The sequence below is a fragment of the Rhinopithecus roxellana genome, chromosome 17 (assembly GCF_007565055.1).
Source record: "Rhinopithecus roxellana isolate Shanxi Qingling chromosome 17, ASM756505v1, whole genome shotgun sequence".
Lineage (NCBI taxonomy): Eukaryota > Metazoa > Chordata > Mammalia > Primates > Cercopithecidae > Rhinopithecus > Rhinopithecus roxellana.
This window is the reverse complement of record NC_044565.1, coordinates 481,323-496,902: the sequence shown is the minus strand read 5'-3', so window position 1 is coordinate 496,902 and position 15,580 is coordinate 481,323. Positions and strand designations below refer to the sequence as shown.

The 15,580-nt window shown below is 47.8% G+C and overlaps 1 protein-coding gene across 1 annotated transcript in view; it reads right to left on the bottom strand.

The window, feature by feature from the left end:
• Positions 1-3,120: 3,120 nt before the first annotated feature.
• Positions 3,121-15,580, bottom strand: part of RTF1 (RTF1 homolog, Paf1/RNA polymerase II complex component) — a 71,971-nt gene continuing 59,511 nt past the window's right edge. The window contains exons 8-18 of the mRNA XM_030921424.1: positions 15,183-15,360; positions 11,698-11,780; positions 10,786-10,873; positions 10,579-10,686; positions 9,875-9,952; positions 9,121-9,242; positions 8,888-8,945; positions 7,781-7,858; positions 7,217-7,312; positions 5,773-5,884; positions 3,121-5,518 (exon numbers count right to left, since the gene is read on the bottom strand). Of these exons, the coding sequence (XP_030777284.1) occupies positions 5,412-5,518; positions 5,773-5,884; positions 7,217-7,312; positions 7,781-7,858; positions 8,888-8,945; positions 9,121-9,242; positions 9,875-9,952; positions 10,579-10,686; positions 10,786-10,873; positions 11,698-11,780; positions 15,183-15,360 (1,108 nt within the window). The 3' untranslated portion in view covers positions 3,121-5,411. The remainder of the gene's footprint in view (positions 5,519-5,772; positions 5,885-7,216; positions 7,313-7,780; positions 7,859-8,887; positions 8,946-9,120; positions 9,243-9,874; positions 9,953-10,578; positions 10,687-10,785; positions 10,874-11,697; positions 11,781-15,182; positions 15,361-15,580) is intronic.

The following is a 15,580-nucleotide window of genomic DNA, read 5'->3' as shown; positions in this document are numbered from 1 at the left end:
ACAAGGGCCTGGCCCAGAGGCAGCACACTTTCTCTGGCTGCATCCCTAGGCCAGCCCAGAGCCTCCTAGTGGGAACCTCCATCTGGAGTCAGGGTTTCTTTCCCCCCACCCCCACAGCAAGTGGAGTCTCTGGGTCCTGCCCACTGCCCAGTGCTTCCACCCTCCATCAGCCCACTCCGAGGGCCATTCTTCTCCTCCCGGGTCCAGCGGCTTCACTGTCATTAACAACAGCATTTATTGAACCCCTACTGGGGAAAGGAACATTTAATGTTCAACATGATCCTGACAGGTTGTTTTTTGAAAGGTGGAAAACTTGTGGCTCAAAGGCGTTAAGTAGCTCAGCCCTAGGTAGTAGCAAGTGGCAGAACGGGAATCTGAACCCTTTCCCAAGCCGGGGTGCCTTTTGACTCTTGGCCCTCCCTTGGATCCTGAGCATGGTCTGGAAGCCTTAGACATGCCTATCTATGCTCCAGTGCCTAAAAGCCGTATCTCCATGTCTCCTGGGGCTGGCCTGTGGAACCTTACAGAAGGCAGGAGCCCTGTCTTAGCACTGCCATTCCCTCCAGCTCCTTAACACCCTCCTTGCCAAGGGAGCTCAGCAGTCCCCACTTAGGGAAATCGTGAAAAAAAATCTGAGTTAGGCCGGGCGCGGTGGCTCAAGCCTGTAATCCCAGCACTTTGGGAGGCTGAGGCGGGCGGATCACGAGGTCAGGAGATCGAGACCATCCTGGCTAACACGGTGAAACCCCGTCTCTACTAAAAAAATACAAAAAACTAGCCGGGAGAGGTGGTGGGCACCTGTAGTCCCAGCTACTCGGGAGGCTGAGGCAGGAGGATGGCGTAAATCTGGGAGGCGGAGCTTGCAGTGAGCTGAGATCCGGCCACTGCACTCCAGCCTGGGCGACAGAGCAAGACTCCATCTCAAAAAAAAAAAAAAAAATCTGAGCTGGGAGTTGATGGTTTCCTAAGGCTGCTGGACCACAGCCACCTACAGTTACTCAAGGAAGAGACTCCCTTCTGGAAAAACGTGGCCAGGGAGATGAAGTTGACCAACCCAGCACCCTTCTTCTCTCCACTTGCACTCCGGGTGGTCCTTCTTGCTTCTCAGAGATAGGTAGCGAGTGGCTGCCCCACAGCACCCACATCCTGGAAGCTAAGCTATGTTGTCGTCTGCCCAGAACCCCTGCCCTCTAGGTGCCACTGCTCCCAACAGTTAGGTAGTGGGAGTGCTAGAGAGTTGGAGAAAACCTCATTGGACGCTCTTGCAGGGTAAGCAACCTCTCCAGCACCAGAAGCGGTCTTGGACGTGGCTCTTACCACGGTGATTGTCATCTCTTGCCTTCTTAAAGGGTGTAGATGTAGAAGATCCAGGATCTTCTTGCTTCCTAGCTAAAATGTGTTGAGAGAGAGGTTGGAGACACACCCTCAGGCACTGGGGGTGGGGAGGCCTAGAGACCTCCCCAGAATGGGGGTGGGGGGCAGGGGCGGGGGGGATGGAGGACAATCAGTGTTTCCTCCATAGCTACACTCGCAGCCCCTGGGCACCCCCTTCATACTCATGACAGCCAAAAGAAAGGAGAGCAAAGAAACTGCCTAGGCCAATTTAAAGTTGAAAGGAGTGGGCACAGTGGCTCATGCCTGCAATCCTAGCATTTTGGGAGGCCGAGGCGGGAGGATCATTCAAGGCCAGGAGTTCAAGACCAGCCTGGGCAACATAGCAATATTCTGTCTCAACAGAAAATTTAAAAATTAGCTGGGTGTGATGGTGCATGACTGTAGTCCCAGCTACTTGGAATGGTGAGGTGGGAGGATCACTTGACCCCGGGAGTTTGAGGGTGCAGTGAACTGTGATTGCACCACTGCACTCTAGCCTGGACAGCAGAGACCCTGGCAAAAAAAAAAAAAAAAAAAAAGTTTAAAGGCCCAGATTCTCACTAGGGTTAGGCAATACATCAGGGGTCTTCTTAGCTCTGTTAAAGCTTATTGGTCTCTTACCAAGACAGGACGTAAACCAGGACAACTGGAGGTTTCCTTGGGTCTAGGCAACTACCCTACCAGACAGGCTTCGGGGGAACCAGGCTGCTAAAGAGTTGACAATGACCACTTTCACTTTTGTGGGTACAGGGCTAAGAGAAGAGGGAAAAGGAGCAAGAGAGGCTCTCTTGGACTTTCAAAACATGGCTTTAAGAGTTGCCACTCAGGATGCAATCCTTAGACTAAATCTGATCCCTTTGTTAAAATGGCATAACGTTTATTTACAATATTTATACAGTTTGAGTGATAAGTCAGGACTTCACAAAAGCAAAACCATTCTTTTTGAAGGGAAGTGGCAGGCAGTAGACTTTCCCTACACCTGCCAGAAGCAAGACAGACAAACAGATCTATAAACATTATGAACTAGGCAGGTGGACACTGGCCTTTTTGCTCCTTGGAAGGAACTGAAAAAATGCATAAAAACAACTTTGGGTGCTGCACCCTTCAACAATGAAACCACACTGTGGAGGGAGGAGGGGCCACTGAGGCAATTCCCCAGCACAAGATATAGTGTGAACCACCAAGAAATCCTAGTTGGTAGGACAGAGCCAATGTCTTTTTTTTTTTTTTTTTTTGAGGCAGAGTCTCGCTCTGTCACCCGACTGGAGTGCGGTGGCCAGATCTCAGCTCACTGCAAGCTCCGCCTCCCGGGTTTACGCCATTCTCCTGCCTCAGCCTCCCGAGTAGCTGGGACTACAGGCGCCCGCCACCTCGCCCGGCTAGTTTTTGTATTTTTTTTTAGTAGAGACGGGGTTTCACCGTGTTAGCCAGGATGGTCTCCATCTCCTGACCTCGTGATCCGCCCGTCTCGGCCTCCCAAAGTGCTGGGATTACAGGCTTGAGCCACCACGCCTGGCCAAAGCCAATGTCTTAATGCCTGGCCAAGATCTTGGTTCAGAGGCCCTGCCTCAGCTGAGACTGGAGACAAGTCCTTAGTCTTGATCCCAACTGCTACCGAGGCTACTCGGGTGGAGTTACCCTTCGGTCTTCTTTGGCTGGCTTTTCTCCCTGCTGTGTGCACTGGCATCTCATGGGGGTTTCAGCAGCTGTGTGTGGGGAGGTGGTGGCAAAGTGGCTACAGTGTGATGCAGTTTTAATAAAAATTTTATTACACAGCCATAATGTAATCAACACGTCTCCAAATCCAAATGATACTAAATACAGATCTACATGGTGGATCAAAATGACTCCAGCGAATTATCTGGATTCTATAATTTTATGTCTTTTAAAACCAGAAATCAAAAAAAGTCCAAGTTCATCATGATAGGAGAGGTCCCAGCAGCTCCAGGACTCTGCTGAAGTCCAGGCAATGTTAACAGTCTGTGATTCCACATTTACACAATGGTCTATAAAGAGTTGCGGTCAATGGACTATTCAAGTATATATGATTTTAACGAGTCCATCACCACTCCTTTGCCCAACTGAACTGTGTCACAGCTACCACATAGCTGTGTTACAGTCGTATTTAGCAATTTTACAGTCATAATACTCCTTTAAAACCATCCATTGCTGCTTTAAAAAAAAAAAAAGTAAACTAAGTTAAAGCGACACTGAGGCTCTACTAAACCCAGAAGTTACCAAGTTCATTTTTATGTTTAAATACAACTTACAAGTCCATGATTTCCCATCATCCCCCTTCCGTGTACAAAAGCAGGGTGAAGAAGCACAAAGCAGAGCTTTTAGATTCCTCTCTTGTGGAGATCAGGAGCTCTCAGCTGTTCCTTTAGCTTAGTTCTTGGTATATATAGTCAGCTGTACTTTGTTCTGAAAGATTTGTTAAATGCCACTTTTATTTACACTTGGAGCTTTACACCTGAGAATGATTATCAAGCAGTCAGCTTATCTCTTTTCAAACATTTCATAAAGACATACACACACTTCTGCTGGCTTTGCCCTAGCTGCACAACAATATATATGCTGACCATATATATGTATACACACACACAAAACTGCACATGCTTGAAACATTTGCAACCTAAATCTTTTTGAGATGGAGTCTCACTCTGTCACCCAGACTGGAGTGCAGTGGCACAATCTCGGCTCACCACAGCCTCTGCCTCCCAGGTTCAAGGGATTCTCCTGTCTCAGCCCCCCAAGTAGCTGGGATTACAGGCGCGCACCACCATGCCCGGCTAAGTTTTGAAGTTTTAGTAGAGATGGGGTTTCACCATGTTGGTCAGACTGGTCTTGAACTCCTGACCTCAGGTGATCCACCCGCCTCGGCCTCCCAAAGTGCTGGGATTACAGGCAGGAGCCACCGCGCCTGGCGTAACCTAAATCTTTTTGTGTTTGCTCTCCACATTCATGTTCAGCAATTTCTCTTAAAAACAAAACAAAATGTAATTCTTGCCAAAACAGCAAAACAGAATCACTAGGAAGAGGCTGGTATACTGGGTGAGAAAAAGAAGTTCTATGTTCAGCCAAGAAGCTGTGGGCTGTACCCATGGGATGAGCAAGACATTCACTGCCCTCCCTGGTACCCAGCCATGGGCTTCCCTCCCGCACCTGCCAGGACACAGCCTGCAGGTCAGGGGGCTAAACTGGGGAGTTTTCTCCAAAGTTGGGAAGGGATGGGGAAGAGTAGGTGGGGATGGGGAAGTTACACAGCTACAGCAGTCAGGCCTGTTTAGTAAGAAGAATCACATTTAATGAGTTTCTTTCTTGCAGTTTCAGATGCTCAAGTACAGCTGAAAAAAATCTGAAACAGCTATAGACCCATGACAGACTGATACAAAGAGTACTGCATTTAAAAAAAATGATAAAAAAATCCACACACTTAAACACACACATACACACTCTCGCTCTCAAATTAGACCCCCCCCCCACAAATGTACACTTTTTGGAAACTAAACTGGTTTTGAAACCCCTTCTTCCAAAAAGAAGGGCAGAAGAGAAAGATGAAGAGAGGGAGGACCGCAGGTGCCCAATCCCCGCTCCCTCCACAAGGTGGGGGCCGAATGTTCAATGGGTGGGCCAAGGCAGTCTGGAGAGAAGACCGCCCAGTGCTGCTGCGATTGCCCCAGGGGCTCCAGCAAGGTTCCCAGCTCCATGGTAATACTGAATGCGTGCAGAGTGGCCAATGAACTGCGCGGTTAAAAAAACAAAAGGCAAACACAAATCTAAAGACATGGATAAAGCCCAAGAGAGCCCAGGCCCACACTGGGTGGGGCCCTGGGGGAGGGAAAGCTGGTGGGAGATGGTGTGCAGACAAGGGAGGTCTATACAGCAAATGGTTTATATTACAGATGACTGGCAGTTTAGAGTCTCTTCCCAGTTCGACAGCTGCTCCAGCCCAAAGAGGCTAAATCAAAGGAAAGGAGGAAAGGTGGGACGCTGCGATGGGGCATGCGGGGTCAGAAGCAGCAGGCTGGGTGTGCTCAAATAAGCCCTCGTCGTTTTTTGTAGTCTTCCAAGTTCAGAGATCTCCTTGGGGCCCCATCCTTGGCTGGTGGAGCCTTGGAGGTGATGGCTAAAGCCTTTGACTCTGTGGGAAAGAAGGGCAAGTTGGCAGCTGAGGTCCCACGAAGTCCTCTTAGTCCTGTGCTGCACTCCTGAGGCAGCCTCCTGACCGTGGCCCTGTTCCCTCTCACCATACCCGCAGTCTGTCTTGGCCTGGCCTATGGATGCTGATGAGCCAGCATTCCCCTTTCTTCCCTTAAAGTGGGCTTCTTTGTTGCCCCAGAGAACCATGGATCCACCTGGTCCTCAGCCCTCACCACCCGCCCCACCCTCACATACCTGAGCTGGGAACTTGTAAATCAATCTTCACATCAAAATCGTGTACTTTGAACAGATCTTCTGAGAGGTCACTGGCTGACTTAGAATTCAAATCTTTATCTTTGCCTTGACCCTGGAATGTGAAGAGGAAAACTAATGGTAAGAGCATAAATGCAAGTGGATTTGAAGCAGCAGCAGCCGCGAACGGTAAAAAGCTCTTATTTCAGTTCATTAGATTTTCCTACTAAGGCGTCTTTCTGATTCCTTCTCTCAGAGGGAGGCCACGGACAAAGAGCTTTCTCTCCTGAAGGCTAAAAGCACAGAGAAGAGTGCAGGCTCATGTCTGTGGTATGAAGGTAGAAAGGGTGGGCTTAAGACAACGGGTCACCTCCTGACCTAAGATTTCAGAAGTCCTGAGACCGGTTAGACTCCAGCAGGAAAAGAGGAAAAGACTTAACTTGGACGGATAACTGCTTTTTTTTTTTTTTTTTTTTTTTTTTGAGATGGGCGTCTCGCTCTTGTCATCCAGGCTGGAGTACAATGGAGCGATCTTAGATCACTGCAACCTCTCCCTCCCAGGTTCATGCGATTCTCCTGCCTCAGCCTCCTCAGTAGCTGGGATTATAGGAACCCGCCACCACACTAATTTTTTTTTTTTTTTTTGAGACGGAGTCTCGCTCTGTCGCCCAGGCTGGAGTGCAGTGGCCGGATCTCAGCTCACTGCAAGCTCCGCCTCCCGGGTCCACGCCATTCTCCTGCCTCAGCCTCCCGAGCAGCTGGGACCACAGGCGCCCACCACCTCGCCCGGCTAGCTTTTTGTATTTTTTTTGGTAGAGACGGGGTTTCACCATGTTAGCCAGGATGGTCTCAATCTCCTGACCTCGTAATCTGCCCGTCTCGGCCTCCCAAAGTCCTGGGATTACAGGCTTGAGCCACCGCACCCGGCCTTTTTTCTATTTTTAGTAGAGACAGGGGTTTCACCATGTTGGCCAGGCTGGTCTCGAACTCCTGACCTCCGGTGATTCGCTCACCTCCGACTCCCAAAGTGCTGGGATTACAGGCATGAGCCACTGCATCCAGCTAGAAAACGGCTTTTAAATGTGCTGTTTTCCATGAGCTTTCACTTTTACAATATCTGATCTTTGTATGTTATCATCTCTCCTCCTGTGAAGTTGGCAGGGTATGTAGTAGTACCCTCATTTTACACAGGAGAAAAAGGGGGATGCTGAAGGCTAGAAGCCAGCTGCCGAAGGACAGTCAAGGCCCTAGGTAAGTAGTGGTGTTAGGTTTGGAACTAAGGTTGTCTGTTGATTTTATTTGCAAATAACTGGGATGGGGAAGGGACTCCAAGAGGGACGCCCTGTTCCTCCAGGTGGAAAAATCAAGCCCAGACTAGCCAAGGTGCTTGTTTGGTGTCTCAGCTAGCAGCCTCACTCAGCAGGCAGCAGGGCGGTACCGCACTTGCCTTGCTCATTTCCTTTGGAGCATCTGGTAACACTCCAGAACCGTATTTTGCATTCAGCTGGGCCAAGATGGCAGCTTGAACAGCTGGGTCTCTGGACTGGGAGAGAAAATCAGTTATTTTAGAGATTGTTTGACACTCACAGAGTCCTACTGCCAGATTCTTTCCCACCTACCAAACTAACATCACAAGCACCACAGCGGGCCCATCAGCAGCTAGTGGGGTTTTCCTCAAAGCAGCAAAAAAAAAAAAAAAAGGCAATTAAAAGCTTGAAAGCCAAGCCCAGCCCAGCCAGGCCCTAGCTAAGGACCACATTACTAATGTCTGCTGCACTGTAAACCCACCCTGATACAGCAGGATCAGTCACTAGGTTTTTGTAAATCCATGCCACGTTTTCACTGCCTATATGCCCGATTAAAAAAGGAAGTATCCAGACCCAAGAGCTTCAGACAAGCAAATCCCAGCTAAGAAAACATTATTTTTAACTTCGTTATTAATTTCCTAACGGAATTCATTTTATGTCCTAGAATCTAGGTCCTGACTAAAATGTCCTCTTTCGGCACTCACATTAGAAACGATGGTAGGCTTGCACTGGCGCCGGGTAAACGGATCCATCTGTTGGTTTTTCATGTTGTGACTTTCAGCCTGAAACAGAGAGCATGCACCACAGAACTGTATCTCCATCCCCCTACCCTTTCACCATAAGCTCACAGGCAAGTAGGTCTTTGCAAGGGACTGAAAAGAGAAAAAAAAGCGATCATCCTTTTCCTTTTTTTAAAAATTTTGTGTGAGATGGAGTCTCGCTCTGTCGCCTAGGCTGAAGTGCAGTGGCGCAATCTCAGCTCACTGCAACTGCTGCCTCTCAGGTTCGAGTGGTTCTCCTGCCTCAGCCTCTCCAGCAGCTGGGACTACAGGTGCAAGTCATCACGCCCAGCTAATTTTTGTATTTTTAGTAGAGACAGGGTTTCGCCATGTTGCCTAGGCTGGTAAACTCTTGACCTCAGGTGATCCACCCACCTCAGCCTCCCAAAGTGCTAGGATTACAAGCGTGAGCCACCATGCCCAGCTAATATTTTTTCATTTTTTAGATGGATTCTCACTCTGTTGCCTAGGCTAAAGAGGAGTGGCTTGATACCAGCTCACAGCAACCTCTGCCTCCCAGGTTCAAGCAATTCTTGTGCCTCAGCCTCCCAAGTAGCTCGGGTTACAGGTGTGCACCACCACGTCCAGCTCATTTTTACATTTTTAGTAGAGATAGGGTTTTGTCATGTTGGCCAGGCTGGTCTCAAACTCCTGACCTCAGGTGATCCACCCACCTCGGCCTCCCAAAGTGCTGAGGTTACAGGCGTGAGCCACCGTACCCGGCATATCATTCTTTCCCTTCAACAATACCAGAGTAGATATGGGGGCAACAACCAAGAAACAGAAATTGAGAAAAAACAAATACCTGTGGAGTAGAATCTAAGGGTGGGAAAAGGCAGGACAGGGCAGAAGACTGCTGCTTTTCATTATGAATAAATTACATCGATGTATGTGGACATACAGGGAGTGTGTGTATATGTTAAGTGCACATGTTATTTCAATAATTAAAAAATAAACTTGGGCAAGATGTAGAAAAGATGTCATGGTTTATTAATTAACTTCGTTTTAGTGATTCAGATAAAGTTTTCTTACCACAAGGGCCTTCTCAGACTCTACAATGTTCCATTCCCGGTTCCGTTGGTTGATGTAACTGTGGGGTGAGTAAGAGGGATGAGTCAATGGCTGTGAAATGAGGGATGGAGGGGACCACTGGGCCCTGAACCCATATATCTATGGGGTCAGTGCAGCACAAAGTGTACAGGCCACAGGCTTGCCTGATAATTTTGGCCAAGGTCTGTGGGCCAAAAATAGGCTCCATAACACACCTGATAGCGGATATGTTCTTGGTCCGCTGGCGGTCCAGGGCCTCTGCCCGTTCCTCCAGCTCATTCAGCTGATCTTGGATTTGTTTGGCCTTGTCCTGATCCCCCAGATCCTCAGCCATGGCCTACACACAGAGAGATGTGTGAGTTCTTGGCTACATACAACTGACTCTATATCAAGTATCCCCTTACTTCCGGCACAGGCAAAGATATCTCATGTGGTGAGCAAAGGACAGGAGATATGGAAGAAAACTGCAGAAGTACTTTACAAATACAAGATATAATTTATATTACAGTAGTGCACAGTACAGTGGGGAACACCTTCCCATATAGCTACCTGGCTGTGGGTCCCTGGTGGCAGTAGAACGCCAGGTCTCACAGGGTGGCTAAACCACCATAACAAGGCCCACCCCAACCCGGTGTGAAGAATGGAAAATCACCAGCCACAGGTGGCCTTGACAGTGTCATCTGTCTGTTCAGACTCAATGCTGAATACCACCCAGGGTCTATTTTATTACACAGGAAGCTGAAGTGACTAGAAAGTAAGAAGACTGGCACGCAGGAGATCAGTTTGAATTTAGGGAATGGAAAATGGCCAAGGAACGTTGCCCAGGCGCCAAGAACACACTGTGTTGCTTATAATCGAGCCCAGAATTTTCTCCCAATCCTGCCACCACTAACTTGGCAGAAGATGAACAAGTTTGATTTCTACATCTCCTTACAGGATGAGGAAAGAGGCTCCAGTACAACTCCTCACCTTTTCCTTCAGTAGCTGAGTCTTCTTCATAGCGTAGTTGGGTGGAGCTTTTCTGAACCTTTCTTTCTCTTTTACAATCTGTACCAGAGAGGAGATACCAGCAGTGAGGTATTCCTAAGCTATTTTTGCAGACAGGCTAAGTAAGCCCATTTTGGATGCAAACAGCTAGTTACAAGGGGGCTGCTCTTCCTATGGCAGTGCCATGCCCCAGAGAGAGACAGAGCGGGTTCATTCCAAGGGATACTATGCTGCTTCCCGGGTCACGGAGATTCTTCTGGGACAGTCTGAAGGAACATGCACCAAGAAACAGCAGCCCAAGGGCCTGGTAGTGTAAGGCTAGCCACTGTCCAAGAGAACAGAGATCAAATAATTTTACCAAGATGTTTTAGAGAAGGAAAACTCTTGAAGGATCAAGCCTAGCAGAACACAGATCCTGGAACCCTAAATACACTTTAGTGTATGTAGCCTCATTTGTTGTCTCATCTAAACTCTGAATACACTTCAGTCTATGTTAGCCTCATCCGCACATAAGAATGTATAGAAAAAAGCTTGATGAACAATAAATACTAAGGTAGTAGTATCAGTATTCCCTAATTTACATGCATAGCTAAAAAGGTCAAGATATAGGGAAATAAAAGAGAATCATGTTCTCTCAACACTGGTTCTTGATGAACCTCCAGGCTCTGGGGCACCAGGTTTCTTACCTCTTCAATGTCCTGATCATTGAATTTATAATTAAGAGCTTCCTTAATAGATAATTCCTTTTTATTGATTTCATCTAGAGTGGGCAACTGCATACCAGCAGAGAACATCTGGATCGAAAACACGATAAAAGGTTATGAGTAGGGATTTTGGAAAGGTATTTTTCTCAACATGCACGAACAACTGCTAGGTAATCTCTAGCCACGTACCGCTTCTTTCCACTTCATAAACTCACTTTCGGTGAATTCTTGGTTTGAGACAAACTCTAAACGGAACACGCGTTGGTCATTGCCATGCCTACATAAAAGAGAGACAGCATCTCCAAGAAATGTGCATGTTGACTGTAGTACAAGTAAAGCAACTTTACCAGACTATGTACTACTTATATATACCTATTGGAGCGGTTCTCAATCCTAGCTACCCTATAAAATCATCCCAGGCTGTTTTAATGGGCAGCCAAGATTGAGATCCCAAAGCTAGCACTGGAAACCAAATGGGCTTGGTCAGAGCTTCAAGTCAGTTTACATTAAAATCCATTACAGTCAGCATCAACAATATGCAACAGAGCCTGGGACAGGGGTACATGCCTGTGGTCACAGCTCCTCAGGAGACTGAGGTGGGTGGGAGGATCACCTGAGCCCAGGAGTTCCAAGCAGCAGTGCACTATGATGGCACCTAGAACAGTGCCTGGCATACTGTACATTTGGTAAATATTTGCTGAGTGAACGACACTTTCATTTTATTGAAGAGGAAATGAAGTCCATAAAAATGATCTTTCTTGTTACACATGAGGTTATGAGACAGAGCCAGAACCAGAAGCAAGCCTCTTGGCCATGCTTGCCAAGGAAATGCCAGCGAGGCTCCGGGAGGGTCTCTTACAACCCGACATTTCCTTTCTCTGTGTCCTACCACTTCATATATTTGGTTCCCCCTAGAGGAGAGAATATCGTACCTTCCCTATAGACAAAGATGGAATACAAATCTCCCTCCAAGTGTACCTTGTGGAGATTGCATAAATAGCATTCATGGTAACAAGGACCATCACACACAGAGAATAGCAGCCCCCAAAGCCAGTGCCTGTTTGAAGTGGAAGCAGAAGCTGCCCCAGAAGTGCCTCCTACCGTAGTTGCAGTCCTTTGTTTGTTCTGGTGCCACCTAGCTGGTAAACTTTGGCGGTTTCCACAACACCTGTAATCTCAGCGACCTAAGTGAGAGGACAGAGACACCAGTCAAAACCAGACTCTTCCAGGGCTTTCCACAACACTCTTCCTTTGCGTCTCTCTACCTGAACGCAGACAACTGATCGAGTGCTGAGTAGAGTCCACAGCTGCCAGGGGTTCTGGGCACCTTTCTCAGGTTTAGAATGCAGATGCCCAAGCACAGGGAGCCTTGTGCCCAGGAGGAGCTAGTGCCAGCAGAAGAGGAGCCTGGTGGGGCCCACTGGAAGCTTTTCCTCCAACTAATTCTAACTTATGAGGGATGTATTTGGGATTTCACCAGTCGATTTTTATCAACCAAATGTGAAGACCATGTAGGTCAGTTTCTGTTGCCCAGCATTTCAGGGTATGGCATGGCTGCAGGTCCTCATACAAGGAGATAACACATGTAAAAACCAGACAACTAAGAATAAAACAAAACAAAAACAAGTCAGGCTGGGTGCCAAGGTTCATGCCTGTAATTCCAGCACTTTGGGAGGCTGACATGGGACGACTACTTGAAGCCAGGAATTTGAGACCAACCAGGGCAACACAGAGAGTCCCAGTTTCTCTTTTTTTTATTTTTTTATTTTTTTGAGACAAAGTCTCGCTCTGTCGCCCAGGCTGGAGTGCAGTGGCGCGATCTCAGCTCACTACAACCTCTGCCTCCTGGGTTCAAGCGATTCTCCTGCCTCAGCCGTCCAAGTAGCTGGGACTACAGGCATGTACCACCACGCCCAGCTAATTTTTTGTACTTTTAGTAGAGATGGGGTTTCACCATGTTAGCCAGGATGGTATCAACCTCCTGACCTCATGATCCGCCCGCCTCCCAAAGTGCTGGGATTACAGGCATGGGCCACCGCGCCCAGCCGAGACCCAGTTGCTACAAAAAAGAAAAAAAAATTAGTTGGGCATAGTGGTGTGCACCTATAGTCTTAGCTACTCAAGAGGCTGTTGTAGGAGGATTGTTTGAGTACAGGAGTTCAAGGTTGCAGTGAGCTATGATCACACCGCTGCATGCTAGCCTGGCTAACAGGGCGAGATCCTATCTCAAACAGACTGGGCACAGTGTCTCAGGCCTGCAAACCTAGCATTTTGGAAGGCCAAGGCAGGAAGATGGCTTGAGAGTCCAGGAGTTCCAGATCAGCCTGGGCAACATGGTTAAGACACTGTCTCAAAAAAAAAAAAAAAAAAAAAAAACCAACACCTGGGCTGGGTGCAGTGGCTCACGTCTGTAATCCCAGCACTTTGGGAGGCCGAGGTGGGCAGATCACGAGGTCAGAAGATTGAGACCATACTGGCTAACACGGTGAAACCCCATCTCTACTAAAAATACAAAAAATTAGCTGGGCGTGGTGGTGGGTGCTTTGTAGTCCCAGCTACTTGGGAGGCTAAGGCAGGAGAATGGCGTGAGCCCGAGAGGCGGAGCTTGCAGAGAGCCAAGATCATGTCACGGCACTCCAGTCTGGGTGACAGAGCAAGACTCTGTCTCAAAAACAAAACAAAAAACCAACACCCAGCACTTTAGGAGGCTGAGGCCAGAACATCACTTGAGGCCCAGAGTTTGAGACCAGCATAAGCAACAGAGAGAGGCTGTCACTACAAAAAATTTTTTAAAAATCCCAAAGTAAGGCCAGGCACGGTGGCTCACGCCTGTAATCCCAGCACTTTGGGAGGCCAAGGCGGGCGGATCACAAGGTCAGGAGGTTGATACCATCCTGGCTAACATGGTGAAACCCCATCTCCACTAAAAATACAAAAAATTAGCCAGGCGTGGTGGTGGGCGCCTGTAGTCCCAGCTACTTGGGAGGCTGAGGCATGAGAATCACTTGGACCCAGGAGGCAGAGGCTGCAGTGAGCTGAGATCATGCCACTGCACTCCAGCCTGGGCAAATGGGTGAGACTTTGTCTCCAAAAATAAAAAAAAACTGAAAAATTAAAAATAAGGCTGGGCTCAGTGGCTCATACCTGTAATCCCAGCACTTTGGGAGGCCTAGGTGGGTGGATCACCTGATGTCAGGAGTTCAAGACCAGCCTGGCCAAAATGGTAAAACCCCGTCTCTACTGAAAATGCAAGTATCAGCCAGGTGCACTGGCGGCCGCCTGTAACACCAGCTACTCAGGAGGCTGAGGGAGGGGAATTGCTTGAACCCGGGAGGTGGAGGTTGCAGTGAGCCAAGATCATGCCATTGCACTCCAGCCTGGGCAACAAGAGTGAAACTCTGTCTGAAAAAAAAAAAAATACATAAATAAATAAAAATAAAAATAGGCCAGGTGAGGTGACTCACGCCAGCACTTTGGGAGGCTGAGGCAGGCAGATCACAAGAGTTCAAAAGCATCCTTGCCAACATGGTGAAACCCCATCTCTACTAAAAATACAAAAATTAGCCAGGTGTGGTGGCGGGCAGCTATAGTCCCAGCTACTTGGGAGGCTGAGGCGGGACAATTGCTTGAACCCAGGAGGCGGAGGTTGCAGTGAGCCAAGACTATGCCATTGCACTCTAGTCTGGGTAATACAGTGAGACTCCATCTCAAAAGAAAAAAAAAAAAAAGGGCCGGGCGTGGTGGCTCACGCCTGTAATCCCAGCACTTTGGGAGGCCAAGATGGGCAGATCACGAGGTCAGGAGATCGAGACCATCCTGGCTAACATGGTGAAACCCTGTCTCTACTAAAAATACAAAAATTAGCCGGGTGCGGTGGCGGGTGCCTGTAGTCCCATCTACATGGGAGGCTGAGGCAGGAGAATGGCATGAACCCAGGAGGCAGAGCTTGCAGTGAGTGGAGATCACGCCACTGCACTCCAGCCTGGGCGACAGAGCGAGACTCCGTTTCAAAAAAAAAAAAAAAAAGAAAGAAAGAAAGAAAGAAAAAAAAATGGTAAAATATTATATAAATAAATCCCAAAGCGTTGGGATTATGGGCGTAAGTCACTGTGCCCAGTCCACCTAGTCCACAGAAGCAGTGCTGGAACCTACATAATAACCTGTATTAGTTTGGAGGGTGTTTTTTAACCTCAATACAATTCCCTGGCATAGAAGTCACTTGGTATGCAACATGAAACTTTTCATTCATTGGTTTTTCAAATGAACATATCTTTTAGATTATGTAACTCCCCATGAACACTTCATAGATGCCTCCCTTCTCCCTTTTATACTGAAGGGGGAATAGAGAAAATTATTCTAAATCCAAATCTTCCAGTCCCTTGGGCTCCAAGTCCTCTTCTTGGTGACAAGTCATGAAGGATTCCTGGGCACCTCAGACTGTCACTGCTCTATGGGGATCCTACTTGGAGTCTACGCTCCATCAAATGCTGACAAGAGAGTGATAGATTTTTTCAGTAGCTTCTGCCCTCAGTTGAGACTAATTCTATTGAAAGCATGGACAATTGTCCAAGGGAAGAAATACCAACCCGGTAAACTGGTTTGCTGTTGTGGTTTCCAATGCCAATCCGCACAAAACATCCTGTGACAGTTTTAGCAAAGAAGGGCATGTGACACCAACGTTCTAGTTTATGTCGTGATAATCGAACCCGATTCAATTCTTCAGGTAAGGAAACTGGTTGGGATTTTGGAGGGATCTCTTCTTTCCTAAGAGGAAAAAAGGGGCACTGGAAACAATGTTCATCATAAAAACAGAACAAGATAGAAAATAATATCAACTCCTCAAAACTTAACCAAAGTACATGTGACTAGCCTAGGAGGAGAAGTAAATGAAGCACCAGCAAAGACTTGTAATAGGATCTTGATCCTGACCAGCAGTGTGAACTGTTTCAAATGAGACCGCCATCTTAGATAACCCATCAGAGTA